Source organism: Leptosomus discolor, chromosome 3 (assembly GCF_034619465.1).
Source record: "Leptosomus discolor isolate bLepDis1 chromosome 3, bLepDis1.hap2, whole genome shotgun sequence".
NCBI lineage: Eukaryota > Metazoa > Chordata > Aves > Leptosomiformes > Leptosomidae > Leptosomus > Leptosomus discolor.
In genome coordinates, this window is record NC_141393.1 from 13,124,226 (window position 1) to 13,143,829 (window position 19,604).

The 19,604-nt window shown below is 38.2% G+C and overlaps 1 protein-coding gene across 4 annotated transcripts in view; it reads right to left on the minus strand.

Annotated features, from left to right (window-relative positions):
• TECPR2 (tectonin beta-propeller repeat containing 2) overlaps positions 1 to 19,604 on the minus strand; it is a 40,037-nt gene that overhangs the window by 19,034 nt on the left and 1,399 nt on the right. Inside the window, exons 4-15 of one of the 4 annotated variants that reach the window (XM_086461990.1) lie at positions 18,843 to 19,000; positions 17,437 to 17,749; positions 16,542 to 16,674; positions 14,707 to 15,171; positions 13,075 to 14,063; positions 11,444 to 11,627; positions 9,177 to 9,350; positions 6,752 to 6,932; positions 5,242 to 5,383; positions 3,454 to 3,694; positions 2,569 to 2,658; positions 1,492 to 1,725 (exon numbers count right to left, since the gene is read on the minus strand). In XM_086461990.1, coding sequence (XP_086318116.1) covers positions 1,492 to 1,725; positions 2,569 to 2,658; positions 3,454 to 3,694; positions 5,242 to 5,383; positions 6,752 to 6,932; positions 9,177 to 9,350; positions 11,444 to 11,627; positions 13,075 to 14,063; positions 14,707 to 15,171; positions 16,542 to 16,674; positions 17,437 to 17,749; positions 18,843 to 19,000 — 3,304 coding nt within the window. Of the gene's footprint in view, positions 1 to 1,491; positions 1,726 to 2,568; positions 2,659 to 3,453; positions 3,695 to 5,241; positions 5,384 to 6,751; positions 6,933 to 9,176; positions 9,351 to 11,443; positions 11,628 to 13,074; positions 14,064 to 14,706; positions 15,178 to 16,541; positions 16,675 to 17,436; positions 17,750 to 18,842; positions 19,001 to 19,604 lie in introns of all 4 variants that reach the window. The other 3 variants (XM_086461991.1, XM_086461993.1, XM_086461992.1) reach the window with 3 other exon arrangements.

Consider the following 19,604-nt stretch of genomic DNA (forward strand, 5'->3'; position numbering starts at 1 on the left):
CCCAAATTACAGTCCTAATGTTTCAGGAGTAAACTTAAGCATACACTTGATCAATAACAGTAGCTCATTAGAGCAAATAAAGGCTCTTATAATCATGGTTATGCACTATCTTGTCAGCAGTGATCCACCATACGCATTTAATTGGAGGAAAAATGCCTAAAACATTTTCACACTTAAGTATTAACCCACAGTGACAGCTAAAGCGGACCGTCTGAAGTATTTCCTGACCCCAGATTTCTGCAATACCACCACTATGTGCCATGAAGCTAACAGGAACACATCAATGTAAAGGCTGAACTTCTGAACTGCTGAAGTTCACAAACCAGATATTAGCATCAGCTAGCACCAATTACACTGATTTCCTTTTAGACAATAGCAAGAAGCTATTTATTATTTCAGTTAAACAGTTATTATCTAAACTGCTGTAAAGCTTAAACTATGGTGCTATTAGTGATTTGGAACCAATTCATCATGTCTGAAAAACCTGGTGTATAACTAGCAAACAAATTAATTTTAAAAGACACATTTTAAAAAGTTTTCCATGAAGTATTGCAAATCGTATATATACAAATTGTACACAAGGCTTAAAGTCTGACAGCTGTGTCTGCCTTTCCTGAAGTTAAAATTGCTTCTGTGTTCTCAGACCAGCCATGAACGTGGTCATTAAAAACTGAAAAACATTTGAATTCTTTTTAAAATGGTGCGAAAATGGTGCATAGTCTCAATTTCTTTTATCTTCTCTTGAAACAGGAATGCAGGTTAGCATGAGGGTAAGTCTGTTCTAATAGTCAGACTAATCGAAGAAATAAATCTAATTGGAATATTACTGATGAAGCTGACAAACTGGGAGGATATTTTAATGATCAAAATATGGTCAACAACCCCAGTCTCATGCTTAATCAAAAAAAGAAAAAAAAAAAGAGCAGTTAACCAGCAGCACATTCTTAACATTATGCTGAATCATTAGATTCGTATAAACTTGAACATAAGAGTGTTATCTGCTGCATCACTTATGGATGACGCAACTCTTGGACCATAATTTTTCCCTGATGGGATCCTAATGAAGCTGTGGCCACTGCGTTAAGGATGCATTTAACCACAAAATTCAGGGCCTTGTGCATGGAACTGCCCAGGACCACACAATTATGGTTACGCTGTAGTACAAGAACCAGACTAGTTAAAGCTCCTGATACACCTGTACAGCACTGTGTTAGGCCAAGTTGTCTCAGACTGACAAACTTTAAGCACGTACACATATAAAGTATCAACAAACGTGCTGTGTCCAGCAAAAGGCTAAATGAAACATTGTTTGAAAGCCATAGTTGTTCCTGACGCTTTATAGTCCTCTGCTGTGAGGCCCATTATCATGAGGTATTATTTAATCCAGTAAATGTAATATTCTGTATTGCTAAACCAAAAGATACTTCTGAAGGAAAATATTGACTGTCTGCTGAGAGTTAAGAGATAGTCTACTCAATAAAAATGTCATACCTAGTTGAGAGAGATCCAATTTTGTCCAATGCATCCCTGTTGGACAGCTGGATGAAAGTGTTCTGATAAATACCTGCCCAAGACTATCCAAACCCCAAATGGCATCCTGGCAGGCAGAGTAGTGCACCATTTCAGTCTCCGGCGGCAGCTGCACCGTAGAAGGACGAAACTGAGGATTCTGATCACTGACACAAAACAGATCCTTGTTGCTTTGGCACAGCCACAGAAAGCTTCCTACGGAAAGGACATGACTTATTAAAATCATTCCTAATCCACTCTGAGAAAGCTTACACATCTACTTCTGAAAAAAATGATCACTGTATTTGAAGACAAAACTAAAGCTTCTTGGCTATTTTCATAGGGTAAGATTTTGAAGTACAAACACACATCCTAAGCCCTTACTGCGGGACATAAATATTCCCTTCTCAAATCCAAGTAAGTGATCTCATTTGAAGAAACATCTCATTTGAAGAAACTGATAGAGATGACATACATAACAGTGCACTACTACTTCCCCTTATTCTTTTTTTCCTCTTTATCCTTAATAATTGCTTTTGAAAAACAGCATTCTTTTCAGCTTTAAATCACACATTTTTGCCAATAAAGCCAGTGTACTTAGATAATGCAATTGCTAACTATTGTAACTAGCAGTTGAATTCCCTAGCATGGTCACGCTTTTACCTATAAATTGTGCCATTTTGCTGCAATAACTGCACTGACAGGAGAAGTACGTAGTCAGTACAGGCATTCCAGCAAGGCATGCTCCAAGATTTTGTATTACAAATTCTGGCGATTCATGCTGTGGCAATTTAGGAGGTTATTGCTCCTAAAGGACTACCCTGTTTCTCTGTCGGATCCCACTCCACACCAAAGGTGGCAGTGGATGATACGCTTTTTTTTTTTTACCTCCACTAGTTTTACAGACGTATTTCTACCTTATTTCAAAAATTTTAGATCCCTGCATACAGAAGAGGCACCCAAAACCTGAAGTAATTCAGTATATTTAATTACTTAGACCATCAATTCCACTCTAATGAAAAATCACGTATTATATGGCTGCACTGCTGATTCACTAACCTTCTTTAGATGAAGCTGTGGAAGCCAACACAAAAATCCATTTTGTGGCAGAAGCAGTACCACGAGGCACAACATTATTCCAGTAAGTGCCTTAAAAGAAAGAACAGAATGGTATTAGTATGAAACAATTTTCTATTAAAATTTGTTAGTATTTAAAATGTTACCATTTTAAAGAAATTCAACTGCAACCAATTATTAAATATCATCTAGTCAAGACTTTCTATGTAAATTATCAAGAAACTGTTGGGGGGCTGAGGGAGAGAGAAAACCTCCTCCTGACATACACATATGTACATGCACACACAGAGGAAAATCAGGACTGCAGAAAAAGAGGAGAAGGTAGCAGATTAATGGTCTTCCACAGGAGACCAATTTGGTGATGAGGTTAAACAGAAAAGTGTCCTAGGTCTATTCTTATAGTGTTTACCTGATCAAAGAAATGTACTAAATCAAAATTCTATTTTAAGAAATATAGCCAGAAAAATAAAGCAATTCCTCCATTATCACTGTAAAACTGTAACATTACTGTTTTGCATAGTCACATCAATCATGAACCAGAACCCACTGTGCAAGACAGAAAAGGTACAATAGCTTAACATTGCCTTCTCACCCCAGAGAAGAGACAAGTGTAGGTACTTAAAGCAGTAACTTGTGCACATTTCACTTGTGGATAATGAATTTTCCATGAAAAAATATTCCCCTTTAAATGGGAAAGTATTTAAGACCAAATGCTAAGGAATCGTTTAATTTAATTTTTAAACATGGAATTGCTAAAGCTGCCCTGACTCACCAGGGATAATTTTTGTGGTGATAGAACTATAGTCAGCTACTTTCTCCTATTTATTTTTCTTAACTTAAAAATATTAGATGTCAAAGCACACCAACCTACTAAGTTTCCCTTTGCCACGTGGAATTCATTTTTGCCTGAAGAGATCCAGACTCCGCTGCTATTAACTCCAAGGAGGCTTGGTTGACATTGAAGCTGCTGTGACCAAAAGGCCATTCGAAGTTTATCGGCCACCTTCTCCACAGGTGCCTGAGCTGCTGATGCCACTGTGTGAGTTGCCTGGATTATTGTCTGGAACAGGCTGCACTGGTCAAACACTACATAATCAGTGATGCTTACCTTGGGGGGAAATAAAAAAGTGTCCTTGATAATCAGTTAAGCTTTTGGGTGAACTGCAGAATCTTTCATCAGAAGTTTTTTTTTTTTTTGGTGTGTGTGCTTTATGTACAGGAAATCTACCAAAAGTTTAGAAAGCTTCAAAGTATAGGAAGGGAAAAATAAAACCAGCACATTTTGAATAAGTAAGAATCTTGATAATAATCTAGAACCAGTATAAAACATCGGTTTCCAACTCCCTCCTACCCAACAATCTACTCTGAATTCTGCATTTTAAGAAAGTCCTTTGTTTTGGGATGATATCTCTTATCTCCCTCTAAAATCACGTTGAACTCTGCAAACTAAGAGGTGAATTTTCAGGTTCCCAAAGAAAGAAACTTGCATAGTGCAGTAATTTACCCCACATCGCAAAAAAACCTGAATGTAATACTCCTTTACAACAACCTCATGGGCATTTTAATTCATAAGGCAAGAGGAAGTCTAAATAAGCAATTGCCCAAGTTCTGTCATGGACAACTAGGTTGGCAATACTCTGGAATACTCCTAGGAAGGACAGAAATGCTTAAGAGCACAAAAATAAGAGCAGTTTGCCAATAACCTCAAGGCCAAGCCCTTGTCCTCGTGGAGGACTTCAACTTATCATCTGCTTTACCAAAAGAGTGGTCAAATGTTGGAACAGGCTGCCCAAGGAAGTGGTGGAGTCACCGTCCCTGGAGGTGTTCAAAAAACGGGTAGATGTGGCACTGCAGGACATGGTTTAGTGGGCATGGTGGTGCTGGGTTGATGGTTGGACTTGGTGATCTCAGAGGTCTGTTCCAGCCTAATGATTCTACAATGTCCACATGTAAGAAGAGATTATATATGCACATAAACTGAAATTCTTTTAAGCTAGGCAGACATGTAGACAAACAAATTTTCCCGTATAATTGTTTTTATATCCCCTTCTCCCCCACCCCTGTGTCTCTGGGGAAAATAAGAAAAGCTGGGAAAAACAAAGAGTCTGGAATTCTAAGTCAATACCAGGGAGTACTTGCAGTAACTGAGCTGGTTTTACCCACATGATCTGTGACTGAAGCAAGCAGCCCTGCATGGTTCAAAGAAACCTCAACTGAATAGAAAAACGCATAACAACACACTTTTGCAAGGTTTCTTATTTATTTCATCTAGCTAAGGAAAAGGATGGGTACTGGAAGACAAGAGAACAGACTGCATTCAGCAGCTAGACTTGAATGCTCTGCCTAAACAGCATGTCCTATTGCCACTATTAAGATACCAAGCTACATGCACCATTGATATGACCTGGTAGAGGCCACATCAATGGCTGTGATGCTGCTCTGGATGACCATGGGATGTTTTTTTCCCCTTTTTTTATAGCAGACATGAAAAGGGATTTCAGCCATAGCCAGACTGCAGTTTTAATATACTGAATAGAGTGCTATGATACATCAAACAATTCATTGAATTTTATCTTAGAATCTCATGGGAAAACGATGCAAATAACAAACCCAAGGTAAAAGACTAAACTGAAAGCAAAATAGAAAAATGCCTACTTGCCACCAATGGTTATCATCTCCTTGTGGTTTCTTTGAAACTATACCAGTTCGGAACCACAGATTTCCATGGATATCCAAAGCCCATAATGTCTGCTGATCGCCAAGGGTTATGCACACTGGTTCCAAAGCCTGCATTTCACTGGAAATGCAAACAAGTAAAAAAAAATAATTTAAAAACTTTACTTCAATTTCATGGTATTTTAAAAGGAAGCTGTTACAATGCTAACAGTAATTCTAAATGATCGAACTCAGCGTGGCCAAGCTCAAACACACATTTGATTTCAAATTTTCACAGTTATTCAGTAACTGAAATTTTATTAGTTTGCATAAGTAAAAATGATTTAACAACAGAAAATTAGTCCTTCAAAGACCACTCAAGATTTGAAACTTGGACACAGAATAATAAAACTGAACAAAAACTAATTTGTTCAGTAAAGGAAAAAAAAAAAAAAAAAGAGCGAGCTGTGTTCTTCAAGTGTTTGATAAAGCAGCTTTGCAAATGTATCTCCTCCAACCTCCTTGACCTATTCTGAAAACAATACTAGCAGTTCAGGGACCATAAATAGAAAACTCAACCTAACTATATGGCAAAGATAAATGTTGAATTTAGGACTCTAAGTTTCCTGTACAAGTAAACAATTTTCAAGCTCAGAAAGTCAACAGGATCAGGTGATGCTATCAAGACATTTAAAAGGTAGCCAACAATGTTATTTCTTTCAGAGAACCTTTCTCAGCAATTTAAGAACAAATACAGATTGTTTTCTGCAATTTTAACACAAAGCCCAAGAACATTAAATTAACCTAAGGTATAGGTCAAGCAGGTATTTTCATTAAACAAACTAATTAAAGTACATGCAAATTTCAGATTTGAACAAGACACTGAATATTTCCTTAGACTTTCCAAGAGCTGAATACCAGGTTGAGAGGTAACACAAGTTAAAGCTTCACAACCGGAATTCTCAAAGCCAGCAGTAAACACCCAGTGCTTTTAACGTTGTCACAAACTAACTACTGCAAGCGTAGGATCAACTACAAAGCTAAATACTAATTACCCAGAATATTTATAAAAATCTGTGACTGGGAAGTGAAGAAGTATTATCAACCGTGTGGATGGCCAAGAAAATGCTGAGATTCAATCTCAGAAAAAATTCACTCGAATATCTGGAGAGCTCATTAAAGCCATTATGGCAAAGATTAAAAACAGTATTTAATCAAAAAAGTCATATTGACAAACATCATAAAGATCTTTTAGAAGTTGTTCTCATTTTCTTAAACTCACTGTAACTGTGTTACCACTTCTGTTTACAGCAATTTCTTTCATTAGCAGTCATTCATCAGACAAAAACCCACCAGTTTCTCTGAATATGTCTGGACAAAGACTAAAGAACACATATATGCACACACATGAGTTCAGGTAACACTTTTTCAAACATCAGGGAACTCCAGCACTGAAAACAATTATTTGTATCATTCTGGTTATGACACTTCCCCACCACAGCATCATTACCTGACAATATCAGTCTTCCATTGTTCTCCTTCAGGACAAAAGCTACGTACTCCCTCCCGGTACAGCAGGGCCCGCTGCTCACTCAGTGCCCACACCACATTATTTCTGGATGTAACCTGCGACAGTGGATAAGGGCAGTCAACCTTTACTGCTCGGGCACAAGGACGATCCACACTCAGGCCTAGAAATCAAAAAAGGAGGATTGCTTTACAAACTTTGGGGTTTTCAACTAAGAAGAGGCAAAGCTACCCAATAAAAGAAAATGAGGAGGGGAAGGAAAATCCCTGACAGGCTAACACTTTTCATCTGATCACTATTTCCTTGATTGACGGTTTTCTCTCTAAACTATTAATAATTTCCTCTAATATACCTAAATTCATATTTTAAGAAATAAACCACTATATCCTTCAACATCCTGCAGGGTGCACAAGTCCTGTCCTGTCATTTCTGTTCCTTTTCTCCCTCTAGTGTCAATATCGGGAATCTCCATTTATAAAACCTTTATTAGACTTGGCAGAAGCATCAATGGAAAAGGCAGTAATGAACGAACTTTTGCCCAAAACATGCCAAGGAAAGAGGCAGCCTGACCTGAATAATGGCAGCAGAGCAATTACAAAAGAGCATGCCACAGTGTAGTACTGAAAGAAGAAGAGAGGTTCTGGTAGATTTACAGGTAGTTTGCAGACATTTATATGTATCATCTAGAGGAACATGTCTTCTTCACAACTACACTGAAGTTTGGTTTGCACAGCTGCATGTGAAATTCCTCACGAGATATAGCTTTTGCTTAATCTTCTCATGCTGCCAAAGCAAGTATGAACAGACTCATCTGTATAATATTCTGAAATAACATGAAGAATCCTCATTTATAAACCTCTGAGCACATGCTTTTGTTACAGAATTCAGAGAGGACAATGGAGGGAACAAAAAGATCCTGGAGAAACAGCTATCACTGGTTGCCTCACATTAGCAAGACAGATATACTGAGGATTTTTTTATGGCATCAAATTTAGAAACCTAAGAACAGCAGGACGTAAGGTGTTGTACTCAAACCAATCTCTTACAGGGAAGAAGAGTATCAATTCAAACCTTCAGAGCCTTGTGTGATTGGCATCAAAAGTTCACTCTGTCACCATTATCCATGCTTGTGGGCAATATGCATGTGACCTTGGGCAGGCCACTTGATTTCTCTGTGACTAGTAAACTTAATTAAAAGAAAATAATTTAAGAGTAGAGTATCTTTGAAACAATGCTATGTATTTAAACTGTTTTCTTAATCATGAAGAATTTCTATGCTGTGCTACAGCAATTAAATCTGCAAGAGGAATTAGGAGAGTACCAGAACTGAATGGAAGATAAACAAGAATTCTGATAGCCACCCTGAAATGTTGTCTTGCTTTAGTGTGTCTTACTGTTTCCCCCTTACCCAGTCCTCCTTTTACTTCTCCAGTAATTCTTTCATCATTGTAATTCTTCCTTACCAACTCAGCTCTCTGCACAAAGCCCACATGTTCAAGAGTCCTTGATACTCTTCTCGCTCAACTCTAAAACTTGGAGCTCCATCCTTCATCCTAGCTCCTCATATTTAGCCAGAATATTCTTTTTGTAACACCTTACAAATGCATCCTCTTCTGTTCACAGAAGCAGACAAAACTAAGGCCACAACTTCGAAGTTGGACTGCACTACCCCTTTTTCTGATTCTTGCCTCATTTGCAGCCACTGAGAAGGCAGCTGTAAAGACTGCTGCTCCCCAGCCCGTTCCACTCCTCTGCTGGCTTTACTTTCTCTATCATATGAAATACATCCCACTTGTCTATACTTCCAAAGCACTTTATGATCTTCTGTCCCAGAATACTTTCCTTTCATTATCAAGTGGTAACTCTTACCTCCAATAGATCTGTGCTTTTCAAAATATATAGCTTCTACTTTTGCCTACTCTGCCCCTGCTACCTGAATTTCTTCTCAACAGCCACACACTATCCATTGCCTTTCAAAGTCCTTGTTAAAACTTTGCTAAAACCCTTAAAGCAAGAAAAAAAAAAAAAAAAACACAACAAAAACCACTTAAGGCTCAGTTGCCTCAGTGCACCACACCATTTTCAAGGCAAGGACATTATTTTAGTATTTTCTGCAATCCTCTTCCATTTATCTGCATCCATCCCATATCCTTCCCATGTCATAAATTCTCTGCACCGTATGTACTCCACTTGGCACAAAAAAATTCAGTGGCCATGAACTGTTTTTTCCAGTCTCCTAATTACACAGAACCTCACAACTGTTTCTAACAATTTCTCAAGATAAAAAGGTTCCCCTATGCCCTGTGTGTGGATAAAAGTTTAAAACAAATTGTGATCATTCATAGACTTGAACTCTAGTAATCTTAGCCCAGAAAAAAATTAAAGAGCCTACAATTAATTCAGGTACCTGTTTGCAGATACAGATCTCCATTTGTTCTGATAATCCAGGCAGTGTCATCACTTAAAGCTACAAACACAGCCTGTGGTAAAGCCTCATACCAGTGGCGTTTTCCTTTTATAGTTACTTTTCCACAAGCAAATGCTTTGTTAGTCTTCTGTTCAATCTTCCAGAGAAGAGCCCCTGTACCAGGAGTTAAGAGAGAACATAGTATCACTTAGCAATTACTTTAACACTCAACTAACTTGTCCTACCTACACCTAAACTAATGTGAGGGGAAAGGCAAACCAGTAGTATTAAAAATGCAAGATTTAAAAACACTTGCAATTATTTTTAAAAAGCAAGCCCAGAACAGCGGCCAGCTTCTGAAATGCATTTACCATTAGAGCATGTGAGATTTTTAAATGTTCAAATGCAAGTCACTTCTTAGTTATACATCAAAAACTAACAAATAAAACAAGTTCCATGCCAGGGCCAAATAAGCCTACTATTAAGAGGAGACTGAAGTTCACGCCTCACTTCTGTACTAGTTTGGTACATCCTCAGTACATAAAGGAAAAGGGGTTACTTCTAGTCCTTTCACCTTTTATGAATACTAGTAGTAAATCATAACTTTCGTGGAGCAGTCATGACTGACATCACCTCAACAGGTATGCTGCCCACACTGTAGTGAGCAGTGCTAGTACCTGCTCGTTGTGTAGCACATTGCAAGCAGACAGAACTCAGAAATGCAACTGCACAAATCCATCTTAGGAACTTTTTCCCTCACTCGAATTAGCAAGGATAGCTCAGAAAAAGAAACCCAAATAGAATTCAAACCTAACTGCTGATTGGCATCCATGCGGGTTCGTACCAGAGCAGTACAATGTCATATTACCTTCCTTTGAATAATTCTACAAAGTGGTATTTGATTCCATTTTGGCGTTTGTGGTTAACATGCTCTTGAATTAATACATCCACAGGAAACTGTGGATGCTAGAAATTCGCATGGATTCAATGAAAAACTGACTGAGTTCCTGGAACTGAGCGATAATAAATGCAGAGAAACAACCTTTTGCCCTCTGAGCCACCACCAATTGCAGCCTGAAACCACCAAGGGCAAACGTTGTACGTTCCTTTTACTTTTCTGCTGGTACCTGCTTTTGACCACTCTTAAGGACAAGATACTGAGTTGGATGAATCTATGATCTCACCTAGTACAGCCACTCCTAAACTTTTTTGCCATAACAAAGCTCAGCCACAGATCAAATAGAACCTTTCTTCTTAAACTAGATAGCAAATTTTCCCCTACAGAGAGAAGGACAGATTGACATGTGCTTCTAGAGATGACATGGGAAGAAATGCAGTGGCAAGGCAGGAGACTTGAGAATGTCTCAAGTAAAGAACGTGTTTGAGAAACTTGTATTTTCACATCAGTCCTGGAACAATCTGGAAGGCCAAAAGTGATGCAATTTTATAACCAAAGCCTGTTCAATTTTCGTTCAACATAATCCTCATTCCCAAACATTGAGAACAAACTCATATGCAAATGTATCACAAATTAAAAGCTTTTTTCTCCATAGTATTTTAAAAAACAAAAACAAAACAACAAACCCATACACAAAACCAATTCTACATTTAAACAAAAAGAATTTTAAAATTGGGGATCACAAGCAGTTCTGTCTCAAAACCCACGGTTTTGTATAGACAGGAACCTGTTCATTCACCTCCGCCTACCACTGAACTGCTACTTCTGAAGTTCACTTTAATCAGGCAACCGCATGTTGAAAACTTCCCAAAATGCAACATGAACCTGTTAGAAAGACAGCCACGTCAACCAGAGCATGGCAGGCGGAGGTAGTGAAGATGTCATCATATGGCTCAGTATGGCCTTCTTTGGAAAAAAAACCAAACCAAAACACAAACAACAACAACAAAAAAACCACGAAGAAACAAACAGACAAAAAAACCAAACAAAGAAACAAAACACCCAACAACAACACCTCCCCAAAAAAACAAACCTAAAAACCCCACCAACACGCACCACTTTTACATGAAACAAGCCCCAACCAACTAAGTTTCTGCGAGTGCGGTATTAAAAAAAAAAACAAAAAAAACCAAAACCAACTAACTGCCTGCCGAAGTTACACGTACGGTGTCTACGGCCCCAGCAAAACGTCAGGTTTCCCCTACGCCAACCACAGCCGTTACCAAACCACCAGGAGGCCAAGCAGCCGCCCGGGCCTGCCCACGCCGGCGGCCGGCGGAGGGGGCGCCGCGCGGCGACGCCAACCGACCTGAGGGCGACACCGCCACCTGCTGGACGCCGTCTTCGAAGCGCTGCCAGCGCAGCCCCGCGGCGGGCAGGGCGCTGCAGTACAGGCCGCCGCGGCAGTCCAGGCACCAGGCGTACTTCTCCGAGACCGCCAGGCTCAGGATGCCGTAGCCAGGGCCGGAGTAACCCATCCAGCTCTCTGCAAACTAGAGGCAGAACAGCGTCAGGTGCCTTCAAACGGCTGGAGAAAGGGGCTATATAGCACAGCAGCTCCACGTTTGGAGTAAAAAAAGGCTAAACGTACAGTTCTTCAGTACCTTTGTCAATGAACAAATGTGCAAAATAAAGCTACACCTGCCAGTGTTCGCTAAGACACTACATACTGTGAAGTAAGGTGGCTAGAACAAAAGTTTTAGTAAAAAAAAAAATCCCCTCCACGCTGTCATCTGCCTCCAAAAAAGTGGAAAATCTTCTCTTGTTAATTGAAGAGCACATACTTAAAGTAAATGGCAGATGCAAAAAGCAATACATAAAATGTCTGCAGCCCGGGAAATTATTTATTGTCTCTGGAGTGATGAGAAAAGGGAACAAGATAGCTGGAGTGCAGGGACAGCTAAATATCCGACTCCAGTACTCTCTGTAAGGTACAGGAGCCATATATTGCAGAAATTTTTTTATTTCAGACTGCTTTACAGACTGCTATCTTAAATTTTGACAGCTTGCATGAACTCAAGCACTGCATACGTGACCTATAATGTAAGCATCTGTGGAGCTTTTCTAAACATTCCAGAGTGTAAGAGTATCACAACCTGAAACCAAAAGTCTTCTACACTTTAGGCTGCATTTGTTACTAGACAGGACACAATCAACCTAGAACTCAACCTTTACCAACAAGTATTTGGTTGATCTCAATACAAGACTCTTACAGATTTAGAAAGAAACAAACCCCCCAACCCAGAAGAACTGTATTTCCTTCTTAAGACCTCTGCTAAAACTCCCAGTGATTTTGGTAATTTTGCAGATTTTACAATTCAGTTTAGTACTTCTTTTCTACAGTCTATATGAGAATTACTATTTCTGGAAACGTTCATCCACAAAACAACAATGAAGGAAAGAGGGATAACAGAAAAAGGAAAAATTTCAACATTTTAAATAGTACTAACTGCTGTCTAGGGCACAAAAAAAGGCTACTACTTGTTCTGAGTATTTACAGGTAATACGATCTTTGACCAGGGGCCAGCCACGTGAGATAATCAGCATTAATTCCCATGAATTCAGCTGAAGCTGGAACTTCAGATCATGCAGAATTTGGGCTACTGGAGACCCAAACAAGGAGCAGCCTTTGAGCATGACTTGGTTTTACTGTTCAGTCTTTAATGGATGGGTTTATGACAGCATTGTTGTTGAGCTAAGAATAATACAGCCAGTGCAGCTTCTTCACATTCTAAATACACATCAACCATTCTGAAATTGGATACGTCACATTTCATAAGAGTTACAACACATATCACTGTTTGGCTTTATGCTTTACTTGTTTACTCAAATCAAGTGAGAAAAAAATTGCTTTCCTAAAGAAGTAAAGGATAGCAAATTCATGAATGTTTCTTTTGAAATACTGAAATTATGTATTTTAACTAAATTGAAAGCATATACCTGATCAGATTTTAACAGCACCATTTCATCTACGCTTATCTTGGTGACATCCTGGGAACCAGGACCAGCACCAACTTCAGGCATGCTGGTCTCCGAGGATGAATACGGTAATCCATGTCCATAAATATCCTCTTCATCACTTGAGGCAGATTTCTCAGTCTTGCTTTCATGAGTGTCTGTTACCCATTCAGCAGTGCTAGTACTAGATTTAGCTTTGATTGCACTTTCAAAATTCCACCCAGAAATGGAAGTGTTATCTGAATAAACATCGTTAGAGCTGTCAAAGTGGAGCGCAGAAGGATCTGACAGAGCGCTGTGTATTAGAGAGAGCTGCTGTTGGTCTTCCCTACCAGCTTCATCACTTTCCTTTGGTGTCAGTGATGTCTGAAGTACACCATCACATTCCAAAAACATTTGGTCGGTAAGGTCTGGCTCTTCAAAAGATTTTTCAGTATCCTGCAGCTTCATTTTATCTAAATTTTCATCTATTTTACACAAAGTAGGAAAATCCTGCTCCTCCTCTTGGCTCAGCTTTCCAAGACAGCATTCATTGCTTGCAGAAACCACACTGCCATTATATTCGCCGTCAACACTGCTTGTCAAGTCTTCTGTGAGGATTAGAGGAGAGACAGATGTCAAAGTATCTACAGTAGTTGAAGTACCCATGCCACTGTCACTGTTTGGAAGTTTCTGTAAATCAACCATATCTCCATTTTCTTCATTAATTAGTACAGTCACAGACTCAGGAGACTGTAGGACGCTGAAAGTTTCCGAACCATTATCTTCTTGCAAGATCGTATGGGACTCCACACTGAACATGCTTTCCTGATCTGGAGATCCAGTACTCAAATGATCAATGCTGCCACTCATTAGGCTGGAAGTCATGGAAAAGGAGTCTGCATTCAACGAATGTGGACTATCACCAGAAAGCTGACGCTCATAAATTGGTGTTCCTTCCAGAGAGCTGTGGTTTTTCCTGGTCCCACTTTCTGTTTTCACAAAACAAAACAAAAAAAGGAGGAAATAATATTAATAAAATCTATTAAATTTTGATGCAAAGTAAGAAAAAAATATTTTTATCATTGGGGGAAGAATAAAGTTAAATCTAAGTTTTGACATAGTTTTTTTTCCAACTTCAACGCTAAATAATACATAGAAAGCCAAAAAAGTCTTAAATGCAAAACATTTTAAAAGTTGTAACACCAATATAGTAAACAATTAAAATAATCAAGTACTCACACTATTTTAAGAAACTAAAAAGCACGGATAAGACACTGCCAAATATTCTAAATAGGATTAACAGATATTACCCAATTCCAACATAAAACTGGAAGTGAGTCCACTGTATGTTACCATTAACCCATACATTAGAATCTTAAGCATGTTTACATAAAGCAAAAAAAGTTGAAAGAATAAAACAAATAAATCTAAAAATATTTAATCGGTTTATCACTCTCAAAACAGGCTTTCATCTTAAACATAAGTGGCCCAGCACAACCACCCAAATATCTAAAGTGACACTCAATACAACATAAACAAAACCTGTCAAACAGACACACTCTCTTGTGTGAAAGATCAGAAGTGTCATGTTCTAGTAACACACAGCAGCAGGGACAGTTCTGCTAGACTTACCTTGTTTCTTCTTTTTTTTCTTTTTCACTTTAATTGGCTTTACAATGAGCTCTTGATCAAAATCTTCAGAGCTGATTGTGCTGAACCGTTGTGAAGAAAGTTGACCTTCTCTCTGAGCTTCTGAAAGTTGATCTGTGCACATCATAAAGCTAGAGCCACTGTCCACAGAATTTACTGAACTGCTCCTGCTTCTTGATTCGCTTACTATAGAGCAGCCCCTTTTCCTTGTTTCATTGCTCAAGTCTCCCACTCTATCAAAACTTTTCTCCGATAGCGTCGGAGTTTCCAGATCATCTTTCACTAAAGAATAAGAGTCATTTTTATCACCAATAACTGGAGGGGAAGTAACCGTTTTTTTATTTGTTTCCACTGAAGGGCTAGATGGTACAGATGCAACTACTGATAACGGGGTCAGCAATTTAGGACTCGTATCTGTTAAAGGATTCGGCAATTTTGAATTCACATCTGAAAGTGACCAAAAGAAAAAGAAAAGTATAAATACTAGTGCAACAAGTAAGTAAGGGCATAGGTCTTGGACAGTATTGAAAGAAAAGAAGCTTTATGCAATGGAAAAATATTCTAAATTTGCGACATTTCAAAGATACATATGCACACACACAATGTAAACTTCCTGTAAGCAAATCTGTATTAAATCATTTCAGTAAAATCAATCCCCCAAAGCCTGTATCAAACTTCTATTAGCAAAATTCTGAATTTACGTTTAAGTATGAAGAACAGAACAGGTCTTCTGCTTGGAAGACCCGACTGTATCATGCACTGAAGCGCTACCCTGTATCTTCAACTTCTTCATTCAAACATTCAGCATCTTGAAACAAACCAAGGAAAATTTATCACACAAACCACTGTGGTAACTAAAAGAAAATACACTTTAAGAAGGCTCCTTTCAAACTATACTCAGAAGTTAAGATTAAAATAATAAACACCCCTTAGAAGTTTGTGAATGAAGAACTGCTTAAATGACTAAAGCTATTGCTAATATGCAGTTATAAGAAAATTAAATTCTCTAGCATTCAGTAAGACTTCATAGCATATTTACTAGCATTTTGCTAATACAAAGCTAAGGTGGAGTATTTTAAACACATAAACACTGTGAGTGTAATATGCTGGATAACAGTGTTCACAATCTTTATGATTATGAAATCAGCCAGCACCGCCATCAAAGAAGTATTATTAATCCCTTTTAGAGAGTTCTAGTAACACAGATTCTGAACTCAGATGGCAACAAGAAATAAAAAAACCTCTCAAATTCTTTTTGGAATTTTAGTGAGTATTCTTTGGGGTTTTTGCCAGTTCTTTTTCATTGCTGGGAAGGTTGCGAATTCCTCTGAAGTGTGGGTGGTGACAGGTGGCACAGAATCAACATATTCAGCTATCTCCAGCCCAGATAATTGAGACTGATCAGTGAAGAGATAGCTGCGATCAGGAATCCAGATTGCTTCAGAATTACGGTTTAGAATAAGGTCGCAAATGCACAGATTAGAGATGCCTGGCAAGGATAACACTGATCCACTCTCAGAAAAAGGGAACCATAATTAATTTCTTAATGTCCCCATTCTCACTGCAGCCAAAAGAGAAGCTCATATGAGCAGATAAATTTGATCTCTAAATACAATCTGTAGAAACCGGTAAGTAACTCTACAGAATCTGGCAGGTTTTCACAATAACCTGAAGGTTTTTGTTGGAGTTTGGTTTGTTCTGAGTTGGTTGGGTTTTGTTTTTTGTTTTTTTGGGGTTGGTTTTTTTTAATATTAAAAAAGTACGATAGGCACCACGTTCCATGAGGTACATACTATAGTTTTCTAATCTGTACAAACCTATTGATGACAGTCCTTCAGGTCTACTTGAAATTCTTATTATGTCTCTATCTCCCTTTAAGAGAAAAATCTCATTGTTCGTACAGGACACAGACACAATATCACCATATCCTTCCAAGCCACCAATCAAAGCCTATAAAGAGTCAACACAGAGAGAAATAATTTGCATCAGATTAACACACGGTTTGGACAACATGGTGCTCTTAACAAAAGTGTTCACTGGAATTTAATCAACATATACAGTTACAGAATACAGATTTTATCTTACCAAAAAGAAAAAAGAAACTGGAAAGTACCCTTTAATCACGACGTAGCTCATTCTTACACTAATTTTAATTCCATAGATCTCTTCAATTTCTCCGGCCAAACTAGCAGGAACAATATAACAACAACCTAAACAATATACAATTTGGTGGCAGAAGAGAGCCACAGTAGCTTGTGTTCACTTTCATACGCTTTAAAACAACAAAACAGCTAACAGCTCACCCTATAGCAAATAAAATCCAATACTTGTTTTTTTGCAGACACTAACAGTAGTAGAAGGGAAAGAATAAATAGTTCCATGTACATTTTATAGGCCTAAAACTTATTTTTGCATTAATTACTAGATTTTATATCTACATATGCTTTGCTAAGTATCAGAATTGATTACAATGTTAACACCTGGACTGAAAGCTTTAAATAAATTTAACTTTTAGAGATAATATATTGAGGTAGTTTGTGAGTATACCAATGCAATGACAACTCGAAGAGGGAGAGAATAAAGTTTTCTATGTTAGGTTTAAATATGGATTTAAAACATAGAAGTGTAATGGTCAACCCAAAGAGAATCTCATGTCATAGCATGAACAAAAACAAGTAAGAAACAAAACATGCACCCACAAGATTTATCTACCTGGTTCACAGTGTCTAGTAAGTAGATGCTGTATTCATTCCAGGTCAGCACCCATCCTTCTCGAAAAAAACATGAAACAAGCCCAAGGTGTTTCTCTGGGGAGCTGTAACTTCCTCTGTCAGGTGGTTCCAAACGAGGATACAGTTCAAAAGTTTTTATTCCTCCAGCAAATACATCTTTCAATATGAATGTGGCCTGAACAGTTCCGTGAACATCAGACTTCCAGAGACGAAGTCCAGGTCTGGCAGCAAATAGCGTCAGGTCACTCTGTTTACATAGGCCAGGTATAAAACATGCTCCAAATTTGCCAGTGCTAAAATGCAAAAGAAGAATGTCTTTTAAAAGCTATATACTCAACTTGGAAACAATTTTTAAAATTAATGGCACAAATTTACAACTGCAAATTATGAAAAATAAAAGTTTTGTTCTTTGATTAAAATATTCAGTTAAATGTCTGAAGTACAGCAAGACAAGAACAGCGCTTCCAAATAACGAGTTTTCACTCAGCTTTAGATGTCAGACACTAAATCTATCAGGCAAGTCAAATGACTTCTCCTAATAAGCTTCATAGCCTTCAGAGTACTCTTGGTCCATCTGAGAAAGATCCTACTATAAAAACCAAGCAAACCAATACAAACTAATGCTAGGAAACTAACAACCTCTGCTTGCAAGCAGCAAGGAATAGACCTCAACTGTTAAAATCTTAATCGCTCATGCATAAAACCACCATTACTATCACCCAAGAAAAGCCCTCGGTACTTGATGGTCCTTGGTATTTCTCTTACTATTCACATCCCTGAAAGATACATTATAAACCTTCTTTTGGAGTCAATTTCCTCTACTTCCAGATATTGTCAGTCACGTTGTTCTAAGAGGTTCCCTCCTCCCTCATATCCGAGAGATATTACACACAGAAGATGCCAGAAGGTCATAGAAAAAGTTCCTAGCCTTCAAGTCAACTTTAAGTGCTTGCTATACATTTTCCCTTTCAAATCATTTCAGTGTATAAGAAAACTTGGGATGCTGACGTGCTTTTCGCATCAGCTATTACATCACCCATTAGATGGGCCTGATTACAGTGCTTGCTCACACCAAGTCACAGTAAACCAAGAGGTACCGCAGAGGAAGCTTGGCAGTGATTTCAGTTTAAACAACGAGAAAACATCTTAAATATTTTTGCATAATAGTACCCTGAAAATAGGATCGCAACATATTTGCAACTATGTACTTTCTAAGTAGGCAGAATTGTCATTTCATGTTTGAGCACACACAGCCACTGCAGCTAACTTTTTATGAGCAGGCTGCTGCACTGTAGTAATTTCACTGCTTAGATCACTCTTTTTGTAATCCACTCTGAAAAGCTAGAATTAATAGATGTGCCGGCATCAAGATTCTATGAGGGTTACTTTTTTCTGGGCTGTGTTCCAACTTGCTTGACAGATTTCTCTTCTGTGTAAAAAAGTAGAGTCCGTTGTAAAGTAGAGACAAGCAGCACTTTCTGGTTGTAATCCAACTGGACAATTGAAGATGGCTCTTCCAATACAAGGCTGGAGTTGCAAATACCCTTTTTAAAGATACATGCAATTAACAACAGTCAACCTTTCTAAAAATCTAAGGTAATAACTAACACTTCAAACAAATTAATAAGCCAAAGAAAGAGAAAACAAACAAAAGCTTTTGAACTACTGTTGCATGAAGTTCACTTAATGAATGCGGAACTCCTTTATGCAGACAAGAGGGGAGTTTGATTGTGTGTACCACAGTGGCACACTGTGAAATACAATTTCTCACAGAATATTAGCTAACGTATTTCACATGAAATCAACAGAAACTCCAAGACACATTTTCTTCCTCCTTCTCCATTGCCAGGTTATACAATGCTCACACAATCGTTACGTTTAGAGATGTCAAAACTTTCTGTCAAACCAAATGAGGGACAGACATCGGTAAATCGGGATGGCTGCTGTTTTAAACTTTTCTCCCACACAGAAGTCCAAGTTAGCACTTACTTTGTTGACGTCCCGGGTCTGTACTAATCAACAAGACATTAGAAAAAATTCAGTTATTGGTAACATGCTAGTCACCCAGTAGAACCCAAATATTACTTTTGTTCTACACTCTAGACTGAGATGCTGAACAATTCTGAAAAGAAGTACTTCAACATAGTG